This window comes from Ciconia boyciana, chromosome 29 (assembly GCF_034638445.1).
Source record: "Ciconia boyciana chromosome 29, ASM3463844v1, whole genome shotgun sequence".
Taxonomy (NCBI): Eukaryota; Metazoa; Chordata; class Aves; order Ciconiiformes; family Ciconiidae; genus Ciconia; species Ciconia boyciana.
Window position 1 is genome coordinate 700793 of NC_132962.1, and position 19961 is coordinate 720753.

General features: G+C 62.6%; 1 protein-coding gene across 1 annotated transcript in view; it reads left to right on the top strand.

Moving 5' to 3' along the window:
- SYNGAP1 (synaptic Ras GTPase activating protein 1) overlaps positions 1-19694 on the top strand; it is a 34181-nt gene extending 14487 nt beyond the window's left edge. Inside the window, exons 6-18 of the mRNA XM_072847844.1 lie at positions 2219-2372; positions 2457-2555; positions 6059-6613; positions 8276-8420; positions 9015-9159; positions 9241-9477; positions 10533-10734; positions 11599-11774; positions 12014-12055; positions 12765-13596; positions 14430-14603; positions 15765-15976; positions 19571-19694. Coding sequence (XP_072703945.1) covers positions 2219-2372; positions 2457-2555; positions 6059-6613; positions 8276-8420; positions 9015-9159; positions 9241-9477; positions 10533-10734; positions 11599-11774; positions 12014-12055; positions 12765-13596; positions 14430-14603; positions 15765-15976; positions 19571-19694 — 3097 coding nt within the window. The remainder of the gene's footprint in view (positions 1-2218; positions 2373-2456; positions 2556-6058; positions 6614-8275; positions 8421-9014; positions 9160-9240; positions 9478-10532; positions 10735-11598; positions 11775-12013; positions 12056-12764; positions 13597-14429; positions 14604-15764; positions 15977-19570) is intronic.
- Positions 19695-19961: the final 267 nt, after the last annotated feature.

Below are 19961 nucleotides of genomic sequence, written 5' to 3' on the forward strand. Positions count from 1 at the left end.
GTCCCCATCCCCATCTGGGGCAGGTCCCCAATGTCCCCAGTGTCACCGTATGGGGCAGGTCCCCCATGTCCTTGTCCCCACGTGGGGCAGGTCCCCCCTGTCCCCATCCCCATCTGGGGCAGGTCCCCAATGTCCCCAGTGTCACCGTATGGGGCAGGTCCTCAGTGTCCCCAGTGTCCCCATGTGAGACAGGTCCCCAGTGTCCCCACTATCCCCATGTGTGCCAGGTCCCTACTGTCCCCACTGTCCCCACATGGGGCAGGTGCCCCTCACTCCCTGCAAGGTGAGTCCCTGCTGTCCCCCTGCCCCGTACCTTGGGGACACTTTGGGGACCGGGTGGCCGGGCAGGTGGCAGGCGGGGCCAGCGCCGTTTATAGCCGGAGCTGGTGGGTGGGAGCTGGGTGCAGGATCCGGCCTGGCACCCGGCCCGGTGTCACTGTCACCGTCACCGTCACCGGAGCTGCGGATGGGGTACGGTCCCCTGTCCCTGGGGAGGGAGGGGGGGGGGGGGGTCCCATGTCCTCGGTGTCCCCTTGGGATGTCCCTTGTCCCCAGGGAGATGGTCCCCAGGGGATGGGGTCTCCTGTCCCCACGTCTCCTGGGGATGTCCCCAAGGAGGTCCTCTGTCCCCAGGGGGGTCCCCTGTCCCTTGGGATGTCCCTTGTCCCCGGAGACATGGTCCCTGAGCTCAGAGGACTTCTGTCCCCTTGTCCCCAAGGGGGTTGCTTGTCCCTGTCCCTGGGGGACACGGGTCCACGCTGCTCCAGGGGTCCCTTGTCCCCTTACCCCTGGGTGGTCCCCGAGGGGATTTCCCCTGTCCCCAAGGAGTGTCCCTGAGGTGTCCCCTGTCCCCAGGAGCATCCCTTGTCCCCTACCCCCAGGGCTGGTCCCCAACAGGTCCCTTGGGGAGGGGGGACATCCCTTGGGATGTCCCCTGGGGGGTGTCCCTTGTCCCCAGCCCCAGGGGGATGCCCTGGGGGGGGGGGGGGGGGTCCCTTGTCCTTCGGGATGTCCCTTGTCCCCAGGAGGAAGGGGGTGCCCGCTCGCCGGGGTATTTTTAGCCACGCCGCCCCCGCCACGCCGGGTGCCGGTGACACGGTGACGGTGACGGTGGTGGCCGTGGGGACGGGGACGTGGCGGGGCCGCTGCTTACGCAGCCCCGGGGCTAAATATAGCGCCCGGGGGCGGCTCACCTGCGCCAGCGGCCGAGTGCGAGGCGGGGCCGGAGGCCTGGGTCCCCTGTTTTGGGGGGGCTGGATGCCTGGGTCCCCCTGTTTTGGGGGGGGCTGGACACCTGGCTCCCCCCTTTTGGGGGGGCCGGAGGCCTGGGTCTCTCTGGTTTTGGGGCGCTGACACCTGGGTCCCCTGTTTTGGGGGTGGATGCCTGTGTTCCCCTGTTTTGGGGGCCGGAGGCCTGGGTCCCCCTGGTTTTGGGGCGCTGACACCTGGGTCCCCCTGTTTTGGGGGGGGTGGATGCCTGTGTTCCCCTGTTTTGGGGGGGCCGGAGGCCTGGGTCCCCCTGGTTTTGGGGGCCTGACACCTGGGTCCTCCTGTTTTGGGGGCTGGATGCCTGGGTCCCCCTGGTTTTGGGGGGCTGGACACCTGGTTCCCCTGTTTTGGGGGGGGCGGAGGCCTGGGTCCCCCTGTTTTGGGGGGCTGGATGCCTGGGTCCCCCTGGTTTTGGGGACTGACACCTGGGTCCCCCTGTTTTGGGGGGGTGGATGCCTGCGTCCCCCTGTTTTGGGGGGCCCAGATGCCTGGGTCCCCTCTGGCTGGGGGGGGCTGGACGCCTGGGTCCCCCTGTTTTGGGGGGGATCTGACACCTGGGTCCCCTCTGGTTTGGGGGAGGGGGGCCCAGATGCCTGGGTCCCCCTTGCCTGGGGTGGGGGCAGATGCCTGGGTCCCCCTGTTTTGGGGGCTGGATGCCGGGGTCTCTCGGGGATGTGACAGTGGAGGTTGTGGGGGTCGCTCCTGGGTACCCCTCCACGTCCCCCCGCCCCGCCCTGACTCTGTCTCTCTCTGTCCGTCCCGGCGCCGCGGACGCGTCCCCAGGTCCCGCGCGGATGCCCCAGGTACCCCCACCCCCCACCGCCACCGTCACCCCCGCTCGCATGCCACCACCACCACCACCACCACCCCGGGCACCTCCTCCTCCCAACCCCCAAACCCCCACTCCCCACCCCACCACCCCCCCGAGCGTCCCCCCGCGTCCCCGCAGGGCCCGGCTGATGCAGAGCTTCAAGGAGTCGCACTCCCACGAGTCCCTGCTGAGCCCCAGCAGCGCGGCCGAGGCGCTGGAGCTCAACCTGGATGAGGACTCCATCATCAAGGCGGTCCACAGCAGCATCCTGGGCCAGGAGTTCTGCTTCGAGGTACAGACCAGACCTTCTCGTCACCGTCCTCCGCCGCCTCGGCCATCACCGTGGCATCTGGTCGCTGTTGTTTGTCACCCGCAGGTGACCACGGCCTCGGGGACCAAGTGCTTCGCCTGCCGCTCGGCCGCCGAGAGGGACAAGTGGATCGAGAACTTGCAGAGGGCGGTGAAGCCCAACAAGGTGAGGAGGTCATCGTCGTGTGGGCAGAGGTGGTCAACTGGTGGGGATGGGGACGATCAGCTGGTGGGGGTGGTCAACTGGTGGGGATGGAGGTGGTCAACTGGTGGGGATGGGGAGGGTCAACTGGTGGGGATAGAGGTGGTCAGCTGGTGGGGGTGGTCAGCTGGTGGGAATGGAGATGGTCAGCTGGTGGGGATGGTCAGCTGGTATGGATGGGGATGGTCACCTGGTGGGGGTGGAGATGATCAGTTGGTGGGGATGGAGATGGTCAACTGGTAGGGATGGGGATGGTCAACTGGTGGGGATGAGGATGGTCAACTGGTGGGGATGGGGAGGGTCAAGTGGTGGGGATAGAGGTGGTCAGCTGGTGGGGGTGGTCAGCTGGTGGGGATGGAGATGGTCAACTGGTGGGGATGGTCAGCTGGTATGGATGGGGATGGTCACCTGGTGGGGGTGGAGATGATCAGTTGGTGGGGATGGAGGTGGTCAACTGGTAGGGATGGAGGTGGTCAACTGGTGGGGATGGGGAGGGTCAACTGGTGGGGGTGGAGATGATCAGTTGGTGGGGATGGAGGTGGTCAGCTGGTGGGGGTGGTCAGCTGGTGGGGATGGAGATGGTCAGCTGGTGGGGATGGTCAGCTGGTATGGATGGGGATGGTCACCTGGTGGAGATGGAGATGATCAGCTGGTAGGGGTGGTCAACTGGTGTGGATGGAGACAGTCAGCTGGTGGGGATGGTCAGCTGGTGGGGTTAAGGGATGGTCAGCTGTGGGTTGGTCAACTAGTGGGGATGAAGATGGTCAGCTGGTGGGGGTGGAGATGGTCAGCTGGTGGGGATGGAGATGGTCAACTGGTAGGGATGGAGATGGTCAACTGGTGGGGATGGAGGTGGTCAACTGGTAGGGATGGAGGTGGTCAACTGGTGGGGATGGGGATGGTCAACTGGTGGGGATGGGGAGGGTCAGCTGGTGGGGATAGAGGTGGTCAGTTTGTGGGGTGGTCAACTGGTGGGGATGGAGATGGTCAACTGGTGGGGATGGTCAGCTGGTATGGATGGGGATGGTCACCTGGTGGGGGTGGAGATGATCAGTTGGTGGGGATGGAGATGGTCAACTGGTGGGGATGGAGGTGGTCAACTGGTGGGGATGGGGATGGTCAACTGGTGGGGATGAGGATGGCCAACTGGTGGGGATGGGGAGGGTCAGCTGGTGGGGATAGAGGTGGTCAGTTGGTGGCGTGGTCAACTGATGCGGATGGAGATCGTCAACTGGTGGGGATGGTCAGCTGGTATGGATGAGGATGGTCACCTGGTGGGGGTGGAGATGATCAGTTGGTGGGGATGGAGATGGTCAACTGGTAGGGATGGAGATGGTCAACTGGTAGGGATGGAGGTGGTCAACTGGTGGGGATGGGAATGGTCAACTGGTGGGGATGGTCAGCTGGTATGGATGGGGATGGTCACCTGGTGGAGATCGACATGATCAGCTGGTAGGGGTGGTCAACTGGTGGGGATGGAGACAGTCAGCTGGTGGGGATGGTCAGCTGGTGGGGTTAAGGGATGGTCAGCTGTGGGTTGGTCAACTAGTGGGGATGAAGATGGTCAGCTGGTGGGGATGGAGATGGTCAGCTGGTGGGGATGGAGGTGGTCAACTGGTAGGGATGGAGGTGGTCAACTGGTGGGGATGGGGATGGTCAACTGGTGGGGGTGGAGATGATCAGTTGGTGGGGATGGAGGTGGTCAGCTGGTGGGGGTGGTCAGCTGGTGGGGATGGAGATGGTCAGCTGGTGGGGATGGTCAGCTGGTATGGATGGGGATGGTCACCTGGTGGAGATGGAGATGATCAGCTGGTAGGGGTGGTCAACTGGTGTGGATGGAGACAGTCAGCTGGTGGGGATGGTCAGCTGGTGGGGTTAAGGGATGGTCAGCTGTGGGTTGGTCAACTAGTGGGGATGAAGATGGTCAGCTGGTGGGGGTGGAGATGGTCAGCTGGTGGGGATGGAGATGGTCAACTGGTGGGGATGGAGGTGGTCAACTGGTAGGGATGGAGGTGGTCAACTGGTGGGGATGGGGATGGTCAACTGGTGGGGATGGGGAGGGTCAGCTGGTGGGGATAGAGGTGGTCAGTTTGTGGGGTGGTCAACTGGTGGGGATGGAGATGGTCAACTGGTGGGGATGGTCAGCTGGTATGGATGGGGATGGTCACCTGGTGGGGGTGGAGATGATCAGTTGGTGGGGATGGAGATGGTCAACTGGTGGGGATGGAGGGGGTCAACTGGTGGGGATGGGGATGGTCAACTGGTGGGGATGAGGATGGTCAACTGGTGGGGATGAGGATGGTCAACTGGTGGGGATGGGGAGGGTCAGCTGGTGGGGATAGAGGTGGTCAGTTGGTGGGGTGGTCAACTGATGGGGATGGAGATGGTCAACTGGTGGGGATGGTCAGCTGGTATGGATGGGGATGGTCACCTGGTGGGGGTGGAGATGGTCAGTTGGTGGGGATGGAGATGGTCAACTGGTAGGGATGGAGATGGTCAACTGGTAGGGATGGAGGTGGTCAACTGGTGGGGATGGGAATGGTCAACTGGTGGGGATGGTCAGCTGGTATGGATGGGGATGGTCACCTGGTGGAGATCGACATGATCAGCTGGTAGGGGTGGTCAACTGGTGGGGATGGAGACAGTCAGCTGGTGGGGATGGTCAGCTGGTGGGGTTAAGGGATGGTCAGCTGTGGGTTGGTCAACTAGTGGGGATGAAGATGGTCAGCTGGTGGGGATGGAGATGGTCAGCTGGTGGGGATGGAGGTGGTCAACTGGTAGGGATGGAGGTGGTCAACTGGTGGGGATGGGGATGGTCAACTGGTGGGGATGAGGATGGTCAACTGGTGGGGATGGGGAGGGTCAACTGGTGGGGATAGAGGTGGTCAGCTGGTGGGGATGGAGATGGTCAACTGGTGGGGATGGTCAGCTGGTATGGATGGGGATGGTCACCTGGTGGGGGTGGAGATGATCAGTTGGTGAGGATGGAGATGGTCCACTGGTAGGGATGGAGGTGGTCAACTGGTAGGGATGGAGATGGTCAACTGGTGGGGATGGGGATGGTCAGCTGGTGGGGATGGGGAGGGTCAGCTGGTGGAGATGGAGATGGAGATGGTCAGCTAGTGGGGTTGGTCAACTGGTGGGGATGGTCAAGTAGTGCAGATGGTCAGCTGGTGGGGACGGAGGTGGTCGCTGGTAGTGATGTCCCCTGGGGTCACCCTGGCCCTTGGAGTCACGGTGCCCTGGGGTCACTGGTCCTGGTGGCCACTCTGAGCTGGGCTTGTTCCCTGGTGCCACCCCTGCCCCAGGGTCACCGTCCCCATCTGCCCCCACCCCCAGCTCTCCCTGCCCCTGTCTGTCCCACCGCCCCGGGCCCCCCTACGCCCCACGTCCCACCCCCAAGCTATCCTCACCCCCAACTGTCCCCACGTCCCCTGCTGACCTCCCTCCCTCCCACCCCTCCTCAGGACAACAGCCGGCGGGTGGACAACGTCCTGAAGCTGTGGGTGATCGAGGCGCGAGACCTTCCCCCCAAGAAACGCTACTACTGCGAGCTATGCCTGGACGACATGCTCTACGCCCGCACCACCAGCAAGGCGCGCACCGACAACGTCTTCTGGGGAGAACATTTTGAGTTCAACAACCTGCCGGCCGTCCGCACCATCCGCTTGCACCTCTACAAGGACACCGACAAGAAACGCAAGAAGGACAAGAGTAACTACGTAGGGATGGTGAGCATCCCCATCGCCAGCGTCACCGGTCGGCACTTTGCCGAGCAGTGGTACCCGCTCAGCCAACCCAGCGGCAGCAAGAGCAAGGCGGGTTGTCCGGCTCTACGCGTCAAGAGTCGCTTCCAGACCATGAGCATCCTCCCCATGGAGCTCTACAAGGAGTTCGCCGAGTACGTCACCAACAATTACCGGATGCTCTGCGCCGTCTTGGAGCCCGTGCTCAGCGTGAAGAGCAAGGAGGAGGTGGCCTGCGCGTTGGTGCACATCTTGCAGAGCACCGGCAAGGCGAAGGTGGGGGGCTGGGGGGGCGGGCAGGGTGGGGAAGGGGCGGGGGGGGAGGTGGGGTGGAGGATTGAGGATGGAGAGAGGGATGGAGGGAGGGAGGATGGAGGGAGGGAGAGGGAGGGATGGATGATGGATGGATGGAGGAAGATGGATGGAAGGTGGATGGAGGAAGGAAGGAAGGATGGATGGTAGGAGGATGGATGATGGAGGGATGGAGGAAGGAAGGAAGGAAGGAAGGAAGGAAGGAAGGAAGGAAGGAAGGTTGATGTACAGATGCAGGATGGATGGATGGAGGATGGATGGATGGAGAAAACATGAATGGAAGATGGATGGATGATGGATGAAGAAAGGATGAATGGAAGGTGGATGGAGGAAGGAAGGAAGGAAGGAAGGAAGGAAGGAAGGAAGGTTGGTTGATGTACAGATGCAGGATGGATGGAGGAAGATGGATGGAAGGTGGATGGAGGAAGGAAGGAAGGATGGATGGTAGGAGGATGGATGATGGAGGGATGGAGGAAGGAAGGAAGGAAGGGAGGAAGGAAGGAAGGAAGGAAGGAAGGTTGATGTACAGATGCAGGATGGATGGATGGAGGATGGATGGATGGAGAAAACATGAATGGAAGATGGATGGATGATGGATGGAGAAAGGATGAATGGAAGGTGGATGGAGGAAGGAAGGAAGGATGGATGGATGGATGGATGGAAGGAGGATGGATGGATGGATGGATGGATGGATGGATGGAAGGAGGATGGATGGATGGAAGGAGGATGGATGGAAGGAGGATGGATGGAAGGAGGATGGCCGATGGATGGAGGCTGGATGGATGCAGGATGGATGGATGGATGGATGGATGGAAGGAGGGAGGATGGATGAATGGAAGATGGATGAAGGAAGGAAGGATGGATGGATGGAAGGAGGATGGATGGAAGGAGGATGGATGGATGGATGGATGGAGCAGGATGGACAGACAGATGGGAGATGGGTAGAAGACAGAGGGAGGATGGATGGAGGGTTGGAGAGAGGGTTGGATGGAGGATTGGATGGATGGACGGACACATGGAGGATGAACAGATGAAGGGAAGGAGGATGGATGGAGAAGGGTGGACAGACAGGTGGGGGACGGATGGATGGAGGGCTGGCTGGCTGGAGGACAGATGGAGAAGGGTTGGAGGACAGGTGGAAGATGCATGGATGGATGGATGCATGGAGGATGGTGGATGGAGGGTGGATGGAGCAGGATGGACAGACAGATGGGGGATAGACGGAAGGTTGGATGGAGGATTGAGGACGGATGGAAGACACATGGGGAATGGACAGAGAACAGAAACATGGATGGTGGAGGGAGGGAGGGATGGAAGAGGATGGGCAGACAGATGGATGAAGGTGGTTGGATGGATGGAGAAGAGATAGAGGACAGACGGAGGACAGACATGGAGGATGGCTGGATAGAGGATGGAGGAGAGATGGGTGGAGGTCAGATGGATGACGGATGGATGGATGGCAGATGGGTGGATGGATGGAGGATGGAGAGATGATGGATGGATGGATGGATGGATGGACAGAAGATGGAGACAGGACACAAGGATGCACGGAGGGTGGGCTGGGCCAGCCTGGCCGGGCTGCTGGGGCGCAGGCAGGCATTGGGCTGCCCTGACGGCCGTGGGCAGGACTTCCTGTCGGACATGGCCATGACGGAGGTGGATCGCTTCATGGACCGGGAGCACCTGATCTTCCGGGAAAACACCCTCGCCACGAAAGCCATAGAGGAGTACCTGAAACTCATCGGCCAGAAATACCTCAAGGATGCCATTGGTGAGCTCCACCGGCGCTGGGGGGTCCCCGTCATGGCCAGGGGTCCCCATCATGGCCAGGCCCCCCCCGGCATGGCTGTGGGACAGTGGGTGGCCCCTCCACGTGGTCATGTCCTCGTTGGTATGGCTGTGGGACGGTTGGGTGGTCCCTTCTCGTGGCTGTGTCCCCATTAGGGTACAATTGGGTGGTCCCCAGTCCCTGCTCATAGCCAGGTCCTCATGGGCGTGGCCATGGGATGGTTGGGTGGTCCCTTCTCATGGCCATGGGACAGTTAGGTGGTCCCCTCTCATGGCTGTGTCCCCATTGTTATGGTCATGGGTGGTTGGGTGGTCCCTTCTTGTGATCATGTCCCTGTTGGCATGGCCAGGGGATGGTTGGGTGGTCCCTTCTCATGGCCATGTCTCCACTGACACGGTCTGGCCATGGGACATGGCCAGTTGGGTGGTCCCCAGCCCCTGTTCATTTCCAGGTCCCCATTGGCATGGTCATGAGATGGTTGGGTCCCTTCTCGTGGCCACGTCCCCATCGGGCTGGCCTGGCTGTGGGACAGTGGGGTGGTCCCTGGTCCCCTCTGACGTCCCCGTCCCCATGCAGGCGAGTTCATCCGGGCGCTGTACGAGTCGGAGGAGAACTGCGAGGTCGACCCCATGAAGTGCTCGGCCTCCACCTTGGCTGACCACCAGGCCAACCTCCGCATGTGCTGCGAGCTCGCCCTCTGCAAGGTGGTCAACTCGCACTGGTGAGTCCTCGGGGCTGGGGACATCCCCCAGCGTCCCCACCGCGGGTCCTTGACTGTATCCCATCCCCCCCCCCCCCCCAGCGTGTTCCCACGGGAGCTGAAGGAGGTCTTCGCCTCGTGGCGGCTGCGATGCGCCGAGCGGGGCCGCGAGGACATCGCCGACCGGTTGATCAGCGCCTCGCTCTTCCTGCGGTTCCTCTGCCCCGCCGTGATGTCCCCCAGCCTCTTCGGCCTCATGCAGGAGTACCCCGACGAGCAGACCGCCCGCACCCTCACCCTCATTGCCAAGGTCATCCAGAACCTGGCCAACTTCACCAAGTGAGCGCCCGGCATGGAGGAGGGAGGGGTGGTGGTGGATGACGGTGGTTGGATGGTGGGGGATGCAGGTGGGTGGGGAGGAGAATGGAGGGATGGTGGATTTGTAGGTCTGGCTTGGATGGATGGGTGGATTCATGGGTGGATGGAGGGTAGCTGGATGGGTGAGTTGATGGATGGACAGAAGATGGAAGGATGGACAGAAAATGGATGAGTTGATGGGTAGAAGATGGATAGATGGACAGGAGGTGGATGGAGGAGTTGATGGACGGAAGATGGATGAATGTGTTGGCATGGATGAGTTGGAAGGAAGATGGACAGATGGAGATGAGATGGATGGGTGGGTTGATAGATGACGGGTGTAAGATGGACAGATGAGTTGATGGATGATGGGCAGAAGATGGAAGAGTGAATTGAGGGATGACAGAAGATAGAAAATGGATGGATGAGCTGGCAGATGGGTGGACAGGAGGTAGATGAGTGTATGAATGGGCAGAAGATGGAGGGATGAGTTATGGATAGGCAGAAGCTGGAGAGATAGAAAATGGGTGGACGAGTTGGTGGATAGATGAGTATAGAAGATGAACAGATGAACAGAAGATGGATGAGTTGGTGGATGATGAGTGGAAGACTGGATGAGCGGAAGGTGGATGATGGATGAGTTGATGGGTGGGTGAGATGGTGGACGGAGGGAAGATGGATGAACAGAAGATGGCTTAGATGGATGGAAGGTGGGGGAATGAGTTGACGGGTGTAAGGTGGATGGATGAGTTGGATGGGCAGAAGATGGATGGATGAGTTGGTGGATGGATGAGTTGGGCAGAAGGATGGATGGATGGATGGATGGAGGGATGGATGGATGAGTTGGTGGATGGATGGATGGATGGATGGATGAAGAACAAACGGATGGCAGAGCTGGATGAAGGCCAGACGTGGCTTTATGAAGGAGCACCTGGAAGCTTGAGGAATAGAAGGTTCAAAGGGTGGCAGACAAGGCCGGGGGGGGACAACAGCCAGTCGGGGGGCCAGTGGGGACCCCACTGAGCGCCCGCCCGCAGGTTTGGCAGCAAGGAGGAGTACATGGCCTTCATGAACGAGTTCCTGGAGCTGGAGTGGACCAGCATGCAGCAGTTCCTCTACGAGATCTCCAACCTGGACACCCTCACCAACAGCACCAGCTTCGAGGGCTACATTGACCTGGGCCGCGAGCTCTCCACCCTGCACGCCCTCCTCTGGGAGGTCATGTCCCAGCTCAGCAAGGTACCCCGGTCACCTGGGACCCCCGTGGTCGGGGAGGCACCTGGACACCTGGGTCCTCTCCTGGGTGGTGATCAGAGGCGTAGGTTCTCCCTGGGGGAGGTTTTGGCATCCTGAACATCTGGGTGCCCCTAGAGGGGCATTTTGGGGTCCCATCTACCCCTGGCCCCCAAGGGGACGTCATTGGGGTCGCAGCCCCTCGTGTCCCACCACAGGAGGTCATCAGGGTCCCAGCCCCTCCGTGTCCCACCATGGGAGGTCATTGGGATCCCAGTCTCCTCGTGTCCCACCACAGGAGGTCATTAGGGTCCCAGCCCCCCGTGTCCCACCACGGGAGATCATTGGGATCCCAGCCCCTCGTGTCCCACCACAGGAGGTCATTAGGGTCCCAGCCCCCCGTGTCCCACCACGGGAGATCATTGGGATCCCAGCCCCTCGTGTCCCACCACAGGAGGTCATTAGGGTCCCAGCCCCTTTGTGTCCCCCCAGGGAAGGTTATTGGGGTCCCAGCCCCCTGTGTCCCACCACAGGAGGTCATTGGGATCCCAGTCCTCACGTCCCACCACGGGAGGTCATTGGGTTCCCAGTCCCTCGTGTCCCACCACAGGAGGTCATTAGGGTCCCAGCCCCTCCACGTCCCGCCAGGGAAGGTTATTGGGGGTCCCATCCACCCCTGCCCCCCATGGAGAGGTCGTTGGGGTCCCAGCCCCCTGTGTCGCACCACAGGAGGTCATTGGGGTCCCATCCACCTGTGTCCCCCCCCAGAGGTTCTCACTGGGGTCCCAGCCCCCCCATGCCCCCCAGGGAAGGTTACTGGGGTGCCGGGGGGATGGGGGGCTGGGGACACATGGCTGACCTGCCCCCCAGGAGGCCCTGCTGAAGCTGGGCCCGCTGCCCCGGCTGCTGACGGACATCAGCGTGGCCCTGCGCAACCCCCACCTGCAGCGGCAGCCGAGCCAGGGGGAGCGGCTGCCCCCCAAGGGGCTGGTGCTGCGGGGGCCCTCGGCCGACCTCCAGCCCTACCTCGTCCGCGACCTCAACAGGTGGGGACCCCCGAGAACCCCCCACCCCGTGTCCCCTCACATCCTCGTGGTACCACCCACATCCTCGTGGTACCTCCACATCCCCATGGTATTCCTACATCTCGCCCCCGTGTCTCCCCCACTGTGTCCCCCCATGTCACCGTGGTGTCCCCCCGTGTCACCCTGGTGGCCGTCAGTCTCACCTGGGGTGTCTCCCCCCGTTGCGGATCCCCGTGGTCACCCGCTCTCTGCCCCCGCAGCCCCCCTGACCTCCAGTCCTACATGGTGCGGGGCCTCAACAGGTGGGTGACGGGATGGGGACAGGGATGGGGTGGGGACAATGATGGGATGGAGATGGGGACGAGGTGGGATGGGATGGGGTTGGGAATGGGGATGGGATGGGGATGGGGTTGAGATGGGATGGGGATGGGATGGGGACAGAGATTGGGGTGGGATGGGACTGGGATGGGGATGGAGATGGGATGGGGATGGGAATGAAGATGAGGATGAGGATGTGGATGGGCATGAGGATAAGGATGGAGACGGGACTGGGATGGGGATGGGGATGGAGATTGGGATGGGATGGGATGGGGATGGGGATGGAGATGAGGATAAGGATAGGGATGGGACTGGGACTGGGACGGGAATAGGATGGGATGGGATGGGATGGGACAGGGACAGAGATGGGGACGGAGAAGGGATGGGGAAGGAGATTGGGATGGGATGGGGATGGAGATGGAGATGAGGATAAGGATGGGGATGGGACTGGGAGGGGACCAGAGATTGGGATGGGATGGGACGGGGACAGAGATGGGGACCGAGATGGGGATGGGATGGGGATGGAGATGGAGATGGGACTGGGATGGGGAAGGAGATTGGGATGGGATGGGAACGGAGATGGGGATGGGGATGAGAATGGGATGAAGATGGGGCCGAGGCCAGCGTGGGGACCTCTCTCCGGCACCACCCCGCCGGAGATCCCCACCCCACCCTGACCCCCACCCCCCGTAGCTCCATGGAGGTACCCCGCCTGCCCTCCCCGCCACAGGAGAAGGGGCCACAGGAGGTGCTGGTGCTGAGCCGTCCCCCCCTGGCCCGCTCCTCCCCCGCCTACTGCACCAGCAGCTCCGACCTGACGGAGCCCGAGGGGGGACGGGGGGCTCTGGGGGTGGGCAAGAGCGTCTCCATGCTGGACCTTCAAGACGGCCGCGTTGACAGCGTCCCTAGTTTGCCCGCCGAGCTGCTCGCCGCCGGCGGTCCGGCCCCGGGGGGGGCTGGAGGGGGGCTGCGTCCCGGCCGCCTCTCGCAGGGCAGCGCCTCCAGCCTGGCCCCCCCTCGCCTGGGGGTACCCGAGCCGGGGGGGCCGCAGTTGCGGGTCCCCCTCTCCTTCCAGAACCCCCTTTTTCATTTGGCGGCCGACGGACCCTTGCGGGGACCCGAGCCGGGGGGTGAGGGGCCCTTCGCCCCCCCCTTGCACGGGTACAGCAAGAGCGAGGAGCTGGCGGCACCCCCCCCCAAGCACATCACCCACAGCCACAGCTACAGCGACGAGTTCGCCCGGCCGGGGGGGGACTTCGGCCGGCGGCAGCTCTCCCTGCAGGACAGCCTGGCCCCCCCCCACATCACCATCGGGGCCCCCCCGCCCCCCACCCCTCCGGGGGCTCGGGCAGGGAAAGGTGGGGGGCTGGGGCCGGGGGCCTTGGGGGTGCCCCCTAAACCACGGCCGGCCAGCGGGAACCTGGTGGCGTCCCCCGAACCGGCTTACGGACCCCCCCGCTCCCGGCAGCCCTCCCTGGCCAAGGAGGCGTCGGTGGCTGGGATGAAGCCGCCGGTCACCAAGCAGGTGGGGGGACAGATGGGGGATATGGGGCATGGTGGGGATGGAGGACATGGGGGTCGTGGTGGGGATGGGGCACATGGTGGGGACATGGGGCCTGTGGGGGACGTGGAGGATATGGGGGACATGGGGCATGGCGGGGATGGAGGAACTTGGTAGAGATGGAGGACGTGGCAGGGATGGAGGACATGGGGACATGGTGGGGATGGGGGACGTGGTGGAGACTTGGGTCCTGTGGGGGACATGGAGGATATGGGGGACATGGGGGACATGGGTCATGGCGGGGATGGAGGGACATGGTAGAGATGGAGGACATAGGGCCATGGTGGGGATGGGGACATGGTGGGGACATGGGGCCTGTGGGGGACATGGAGGACAGGGGGGACATGGGTCATGGCGGGGATGGAGGAACATGGTAGAGATGGAGGATGTGGTAGGGATGGAGGACATGGGGCTGTGGTGGGGATGGGGGACGTGGTGGGGACATGGGGCCTATGGGGGACACAGGGACATTGGGGATGTGGGGGGACATGGAGGGACATAGGGATATGGAGGAACACGAGAGACATGGGTGATATGGGGGACATGGGGGCTATGGGGGGACATGGCGGGGATGGGGACACAGAGGGACATGGGTGACATGGGGCATGGTGGAGACGGAAGGACATGGATTGACATGGGGGACATGGTGGGGACATGGCGGGGATGGGTGGACGTGGTAAGGAACCAGGTGGACATGGGGGACGTGGGGACACGGCAGGGACAGGGAGGGCTGCTGCGGGGACAACCTGTGGGGACGAGAGGGACCAAGCCCGTCCCCGTGGCCCCCTCCACCCCAGGCCTCGCAGACGCCGTCGACGCTGAACCCGGTGATGCCGGCGGCGGAGCGCACGGTGGCCTGGGTGTCCAACATGCCGCACCTCTCGGCCGACATCGAGAGCTCCCACATCGAGCGCGAGGAGTACAAGCTCAAGGAGTACTCCAAGTCCATGGACGAGAGCCGGCTGGACCGGGTAGGGACCACCGACGGACCCGGGCGTCCAGGGCTGGGGGGGAAGGGGTCCCGGGGACCCAGACATCCGGAGCCCAGGAGATGACCCTGATGACATAGGTCCTAGGGACCCAGGTGTCCAGGCCCCTGGAGATGACGCTTATGGACCCAGGTGTCCAGGCCCCAGGAGATGACCCTGATGGACCCAGGTCCTAGGGACCCAGGTGTCCAGGCCCCAGGAGATGACCCTAATGGACCCAGCTGTCCAGACTGCAGGAGATGACCCTGATGGACCCAGGGTCTCAGGTGACCAGACCCCAGGAGATGACCCTGATGGACCCAGGTGTCCAGGCCCCAGGAGATGACCCTGATGGACGCAGGTCCTAGGGACCCAGGTGTCCAGGCCCCAGGAGATGACCCTAATGGACCCAGCTGTCCAGACTGCAGGAGATGACCCTGATGGACCCAGGGTCTCAGGTGTCCAGACCCCAGGAGATGACCCTGATGGACCCAGGTGTCCAGGCCCCAGGAGATGACCCTGATGGACCCAGGTCCTAGGGACCCAGGTGTCCAGGCCCCAGGAGATGACCCTGATGGACCCAGCTGTCCAGACTGCAGGAGATGACCCTGATGGACCCAGGGTCTCAGGTGACCAGACCCCAGGAGATGACCCTGATGGACCCAGGTGTCCAGGCATCACCATGGTGGGGACCCAGGTGTCTGGGTGTCACCATGGTTGGGACCTAGGTGTCCAGGCATCATCATGGTGGGGACCCAGTTGTTTGGGCGTCACCATGGCGGGGACCCAAGTCTCCTGGTGTCACCATGGTGGGGACTCAGTTGTCTGGGTGTCACCACAGGGGGGTCCCAGGTGCTTGGGTGTCACCATAAGTGGGGACCTACATGTTTGGTCATCACCATGGTTGGGGACCTAGGTGTTTGGTCATCACCATGGCGGAGACCTAGATGTTTGGTCATCACCATGGTGGGGACCTAGGTGTTTGGTCATCACCATGGTGGAGACCTAGGTGTTTGGTCATGACCATGGTGGAGACCTAGTTGTTTGGTAATCACCATGGTGGGGACCTAGGTGTTTGGGGGTCACCGTTGGGGGAACCCAGGTGTCCGGTCGCGGTGGGGATGGGGAGATGCCGCCAGCACCCTGCAGTGTGGGCTGTGGCAGGTGAAGGAGTACGAGGAGGAGATCCACTCGCTGAAGGAGCGGCTGCACATGTCCAACCGCAAGCTGGAGGAGTACGAGCGGCGCCTGGTGTCGCAGGAGGAGCAGACGAGCCGCATCCTGCTGCAGTACCAGCACCGCCTGGAGCAGAGCGAGAAGCGCCTGCGGCAGCAGCAGGCGGAGAAGGACTCCCAGATCAAGAGCATCATCGGCAGGTGAGGGAGGGACCCGGCCCCGGGGACAGCGAGGGGACACCGGGGACGCTGGGGGGCTGGGGAGGGAGAGAGGGGTGGGGGGGGGTATGGTGGGAGTTGGGGGTGGGGGGCATGGAGGGATGTGAGGGACATGGGGGCACAGAAGGGCGTGAGGGACATAGTGACACATGGAGGACATGGGGACGCAGAGGGACATGGGGACACAGAAGGACATGGGGACATAGATGGACATGGAGGATATGGGGACGCAGAGAGAAATGGGGACGTAGAGGAACATGGAAGACGTGGGGACACCGAGGGACATGTGGACATAGAAGGACTTGAAGGCAATAGATGGACATGGAGGGTATGGGGATGGAGGAGGACATGGGGACATAGAGGGACATGGAGGACATGGGGACACAGAGGGACATGGGGACATAGGGGGACATGGAGGACATGGGGACACAGAAGGACTTGGAGGCAATAGAGGGACATGGAGGATATGGGGACACAGAGGGACGTGGAGGACATGGGGACACAGAGGGACATGGGGACATAGGGGGACATGGAGGACATGGGGACACAGAGGGACATGGGGACATATGGGGACATGGAGGGACGTGGAGCATATAGGGACACCAAGGGACATGGGGGACATAGAAGGACATGGAGGATATGGGGACACAGAGGGACATGGGGACACAGAAGGACATGGGGACATAGAGGAACATGGAAGACATGGGGACACAGAGGAACATGGGGACACAGAAGAACATGAAGGCAACAGATGGACATGGAGGGTATGGGGATGGAGTAGGACATGGGGACATAGAGGGACATGGAGGACATGGGGACACAGAGGGCCATGGGGACATAGAAGGAGCTGGAGGCAATAGAGGGACATGGAGGATATGGGGACACAGAGGGACGTGGAGCATATAGGGACACCAAGGGACATGGGGGACATAGAAGGACATGGAGGATATGGGGACACAGAGGGACATGGGGACACAGAAGGACATGGGGACACAGAGGGACATGGAGGACATGGGGACACAGAGGGACATGGGGACATAGAAGGACTTGGAGGCAATAGATGGACATGGAGGACATGGGGACACAGAGGGACATGGGGACATGGAGGGACATGAAAGACATGGGGACACAGAGGGACATGGGGACATAGAAGGGGTTGGAGGCAATAGAGGGACGTGGAGCATATAGGGACACCGAGGGACATGGGGGACATAGAAGGACATGGAGGATATAGAGGGACATGGAGGGTATGGGGATGGAGGAGGACATGGGGACATAGAGGGACATGGGGACAGAGAAGGACATGGGGACACAGGGACATGGAGGACATGGGGACACAGAGGGACATGTGGACATAGAAGGACATGGAGGCAATAGATGGACATGGAGGATATGGGGATGGAGGAGGACATGGGGACATAGAGGGACATGGTGGACATGGGGACACAGAGGGACATGGGGACAGAGAAGGACATGGAGGATATAGAGGGACATGGAGGGTATGGGGATGGAGGAGGACATGGGGACATTGAGGGACATGGTGGACATGGGGACACAGAGGGACATGGGGACATAGAGGGGGTTGGAGGCAATAGAGGGACATGGAGGACATGGGGACACCAAGGGACATGGGGACACAGAAGGACATGAAGGCAATGGACATGGAGGGTATGGGGATGGAGGAGGACATGGGGACATAGAGGGACATGGAGGACATGGGGACATAGAGGGACATGGGGACACAGAAGGACATGAAGGCAACAGATAGACATGGAGGGTATGGGGATGGAGGAGGACATGGGGACATAGAGGGACATGGAGGACATGGGGACACAGAGGGACATGGGGACAGAGAAGGACATGAAGGACACAGAGGGACATGGGGACATAGAGGGGGTTGGAGGCAATAGAGGGACATGGAGGGTATGGGGACACAGGGGGACATGGGACAGACAGGGGCACAGCAGGACATGGAGGGGACAGAGGGACGTGGGGGACTTGGGGACACAGAAGGACATGGGGGACAATGGGGACATGGAGGGACATGGGGACAGTGAGGGACATGCGGGATACCTGGGCATAGCAGGACACGGGGTTGTCCCCTCGTGTCCCCGGGGAGGGTGGCAGCATGACCCCCGTGCAGCCTGTCCCTGCCATGTCCCTGTGTGTCCCCGGGGTGTCCCTGGGGGGTGGCACTGTGACCCTGGGGTGTCCCTGCTATGTCCCTGGGGTGTCCCCACGTGTCCTTGGGGGTGAGTGGCAGCGTGTCCCTGGGTGGGTGTCCCTAGTGGGTGTCCCTGAGAGTGGCACCGTGTCCCCAAGGGGGTGTCCCCATGACCTGGAGGTGTCCCTGGAGGTGTCCCTGTGGTGTCCCTGTGACCTGGGAGTGTCCCCAGGGCATCCCTGGCAGTGGCAGTTTGTCCCTGCGGGGTGTCCCTGTGTCCCTAGGAGTATCTCCGTGTCCCCAGGGGTGTCCCTGGATGTCCCTGGGGGGTGGCAGCGTGTACCGGGGGGGGGGTGTCCTGGGGTGTCCCTGGGTGTCCCTGGTGGTGGCAGTGTGTCCCTGGGGGGGTGTCCCTGGGGGTGTCCCCATGACCCAGGGTGTCCCAGGAGTGTCCCTGTGGGTGTCCTGGTGTCCCTGGGTGTCCCCGGGGGTGGCGGTGTGTCCCTGGGATGTCCAGTGGCATCCCTGGGGGTGTCCCAGTGACCTGGGGTGTCCCCAGGGTGTCCCTGGGGGTTGTCCCCATGTCCTGGGGGTGTCCCTGGGTGTCCCCGGGAGTGGCAGCATGTGCCTGAGTGACATCCCAGGGGGTGTCCCCATGACCTGGGGTGTCCTTGGGGGTGTTCCCATGTCCCTGAGGTGTCCCCAGGGGGTGTCCCCATGACCTGGGGTGTCCCTAGGGGTGGCAGTGTGTCCCTGGGGGGTGTCCCCAGGGGGTGTCCCCATGACCTGGGGTGTCCTCAAGGTGTCCCTGGGTGTCCCTAGGGGTGGCAGGGTGTCCCTGGGGGCCATCCTCAGGGGTGTCCCCATTACCTAGGGTGTCCTGGGGGATGTCCCCTTGACCTGGGGTGTCCTTGGGATGTCCCCGTGTCCCCAGGGTGTCCCTAGGAGTGTCCCCATGACCCGGGGTGTCCCCAGGGGTATCCCCATTACCTGGGGTGTCCTGGGGGGGGATGTCCCCGTGTCCCCGGGGTGTCCCTAGGAGTGTCCCCATGACCCAGGGTGTCCCTAGGGGTGTCCCCATGACCCCGGTGTCCTTGGGATGTCCCCAGGGTGTCCCTAGGAGTGTCCCCTTGACCCGGGGTGTCCTTGGGATGTCCCCAGGGTGTCCCTAGGAGTGTCCCCATGACCCGGGGTGTCCTTGGGATGTCCCCAGGGTGTCCCTAGGAGTGTCCCCATGACCCGGGGTGTCCGCAGGGGTGTCCCCATGCCCCTGCTGAAGCCTGGCCCCGGGGAGGGGGTGTCCCCGAGGGGCGTCCCCGGGGTTGGCAGAGGGACCCCGGGGGGTGTCCCCGTGTCCCCGGGGTGCCCCCCCGGGGGTGGCAGCGTGACCCCGGTGAAGCCTGGCCCCGCAGGCTGATGCTGGTGGAGCAGGAGCTGCGCAGGGATCACTTGGGCGCCCACGACCCCCCCGAGGGCCGGCGGCGGCTGCTCGACGCTCAGGTGGAAATTACAATGTCATTGCTCTGCTCCGTGTGACATCGGCCATCCCACGCCGCGCTGGGGGCGGGGCCCGGGGGGGAGGGGGGTACCCTTGGAGGGTGGGGGCCACCCATGGGTGGGGGTATGGGCACCCATGGGTGGGGTATGGGCACCCCAAGGGGGTATATGGGCATCGCTGGGGGGTATTGGGGGCTATGGGCACCTCAGGTGGGGTGTGGGCACCCACGGGGGTTATTGGCAGCCCTGGGGGCGGTGGGCACCCATGGGTGGGGGTATGGGCACCCGTGGGGGGTATGGGCACCC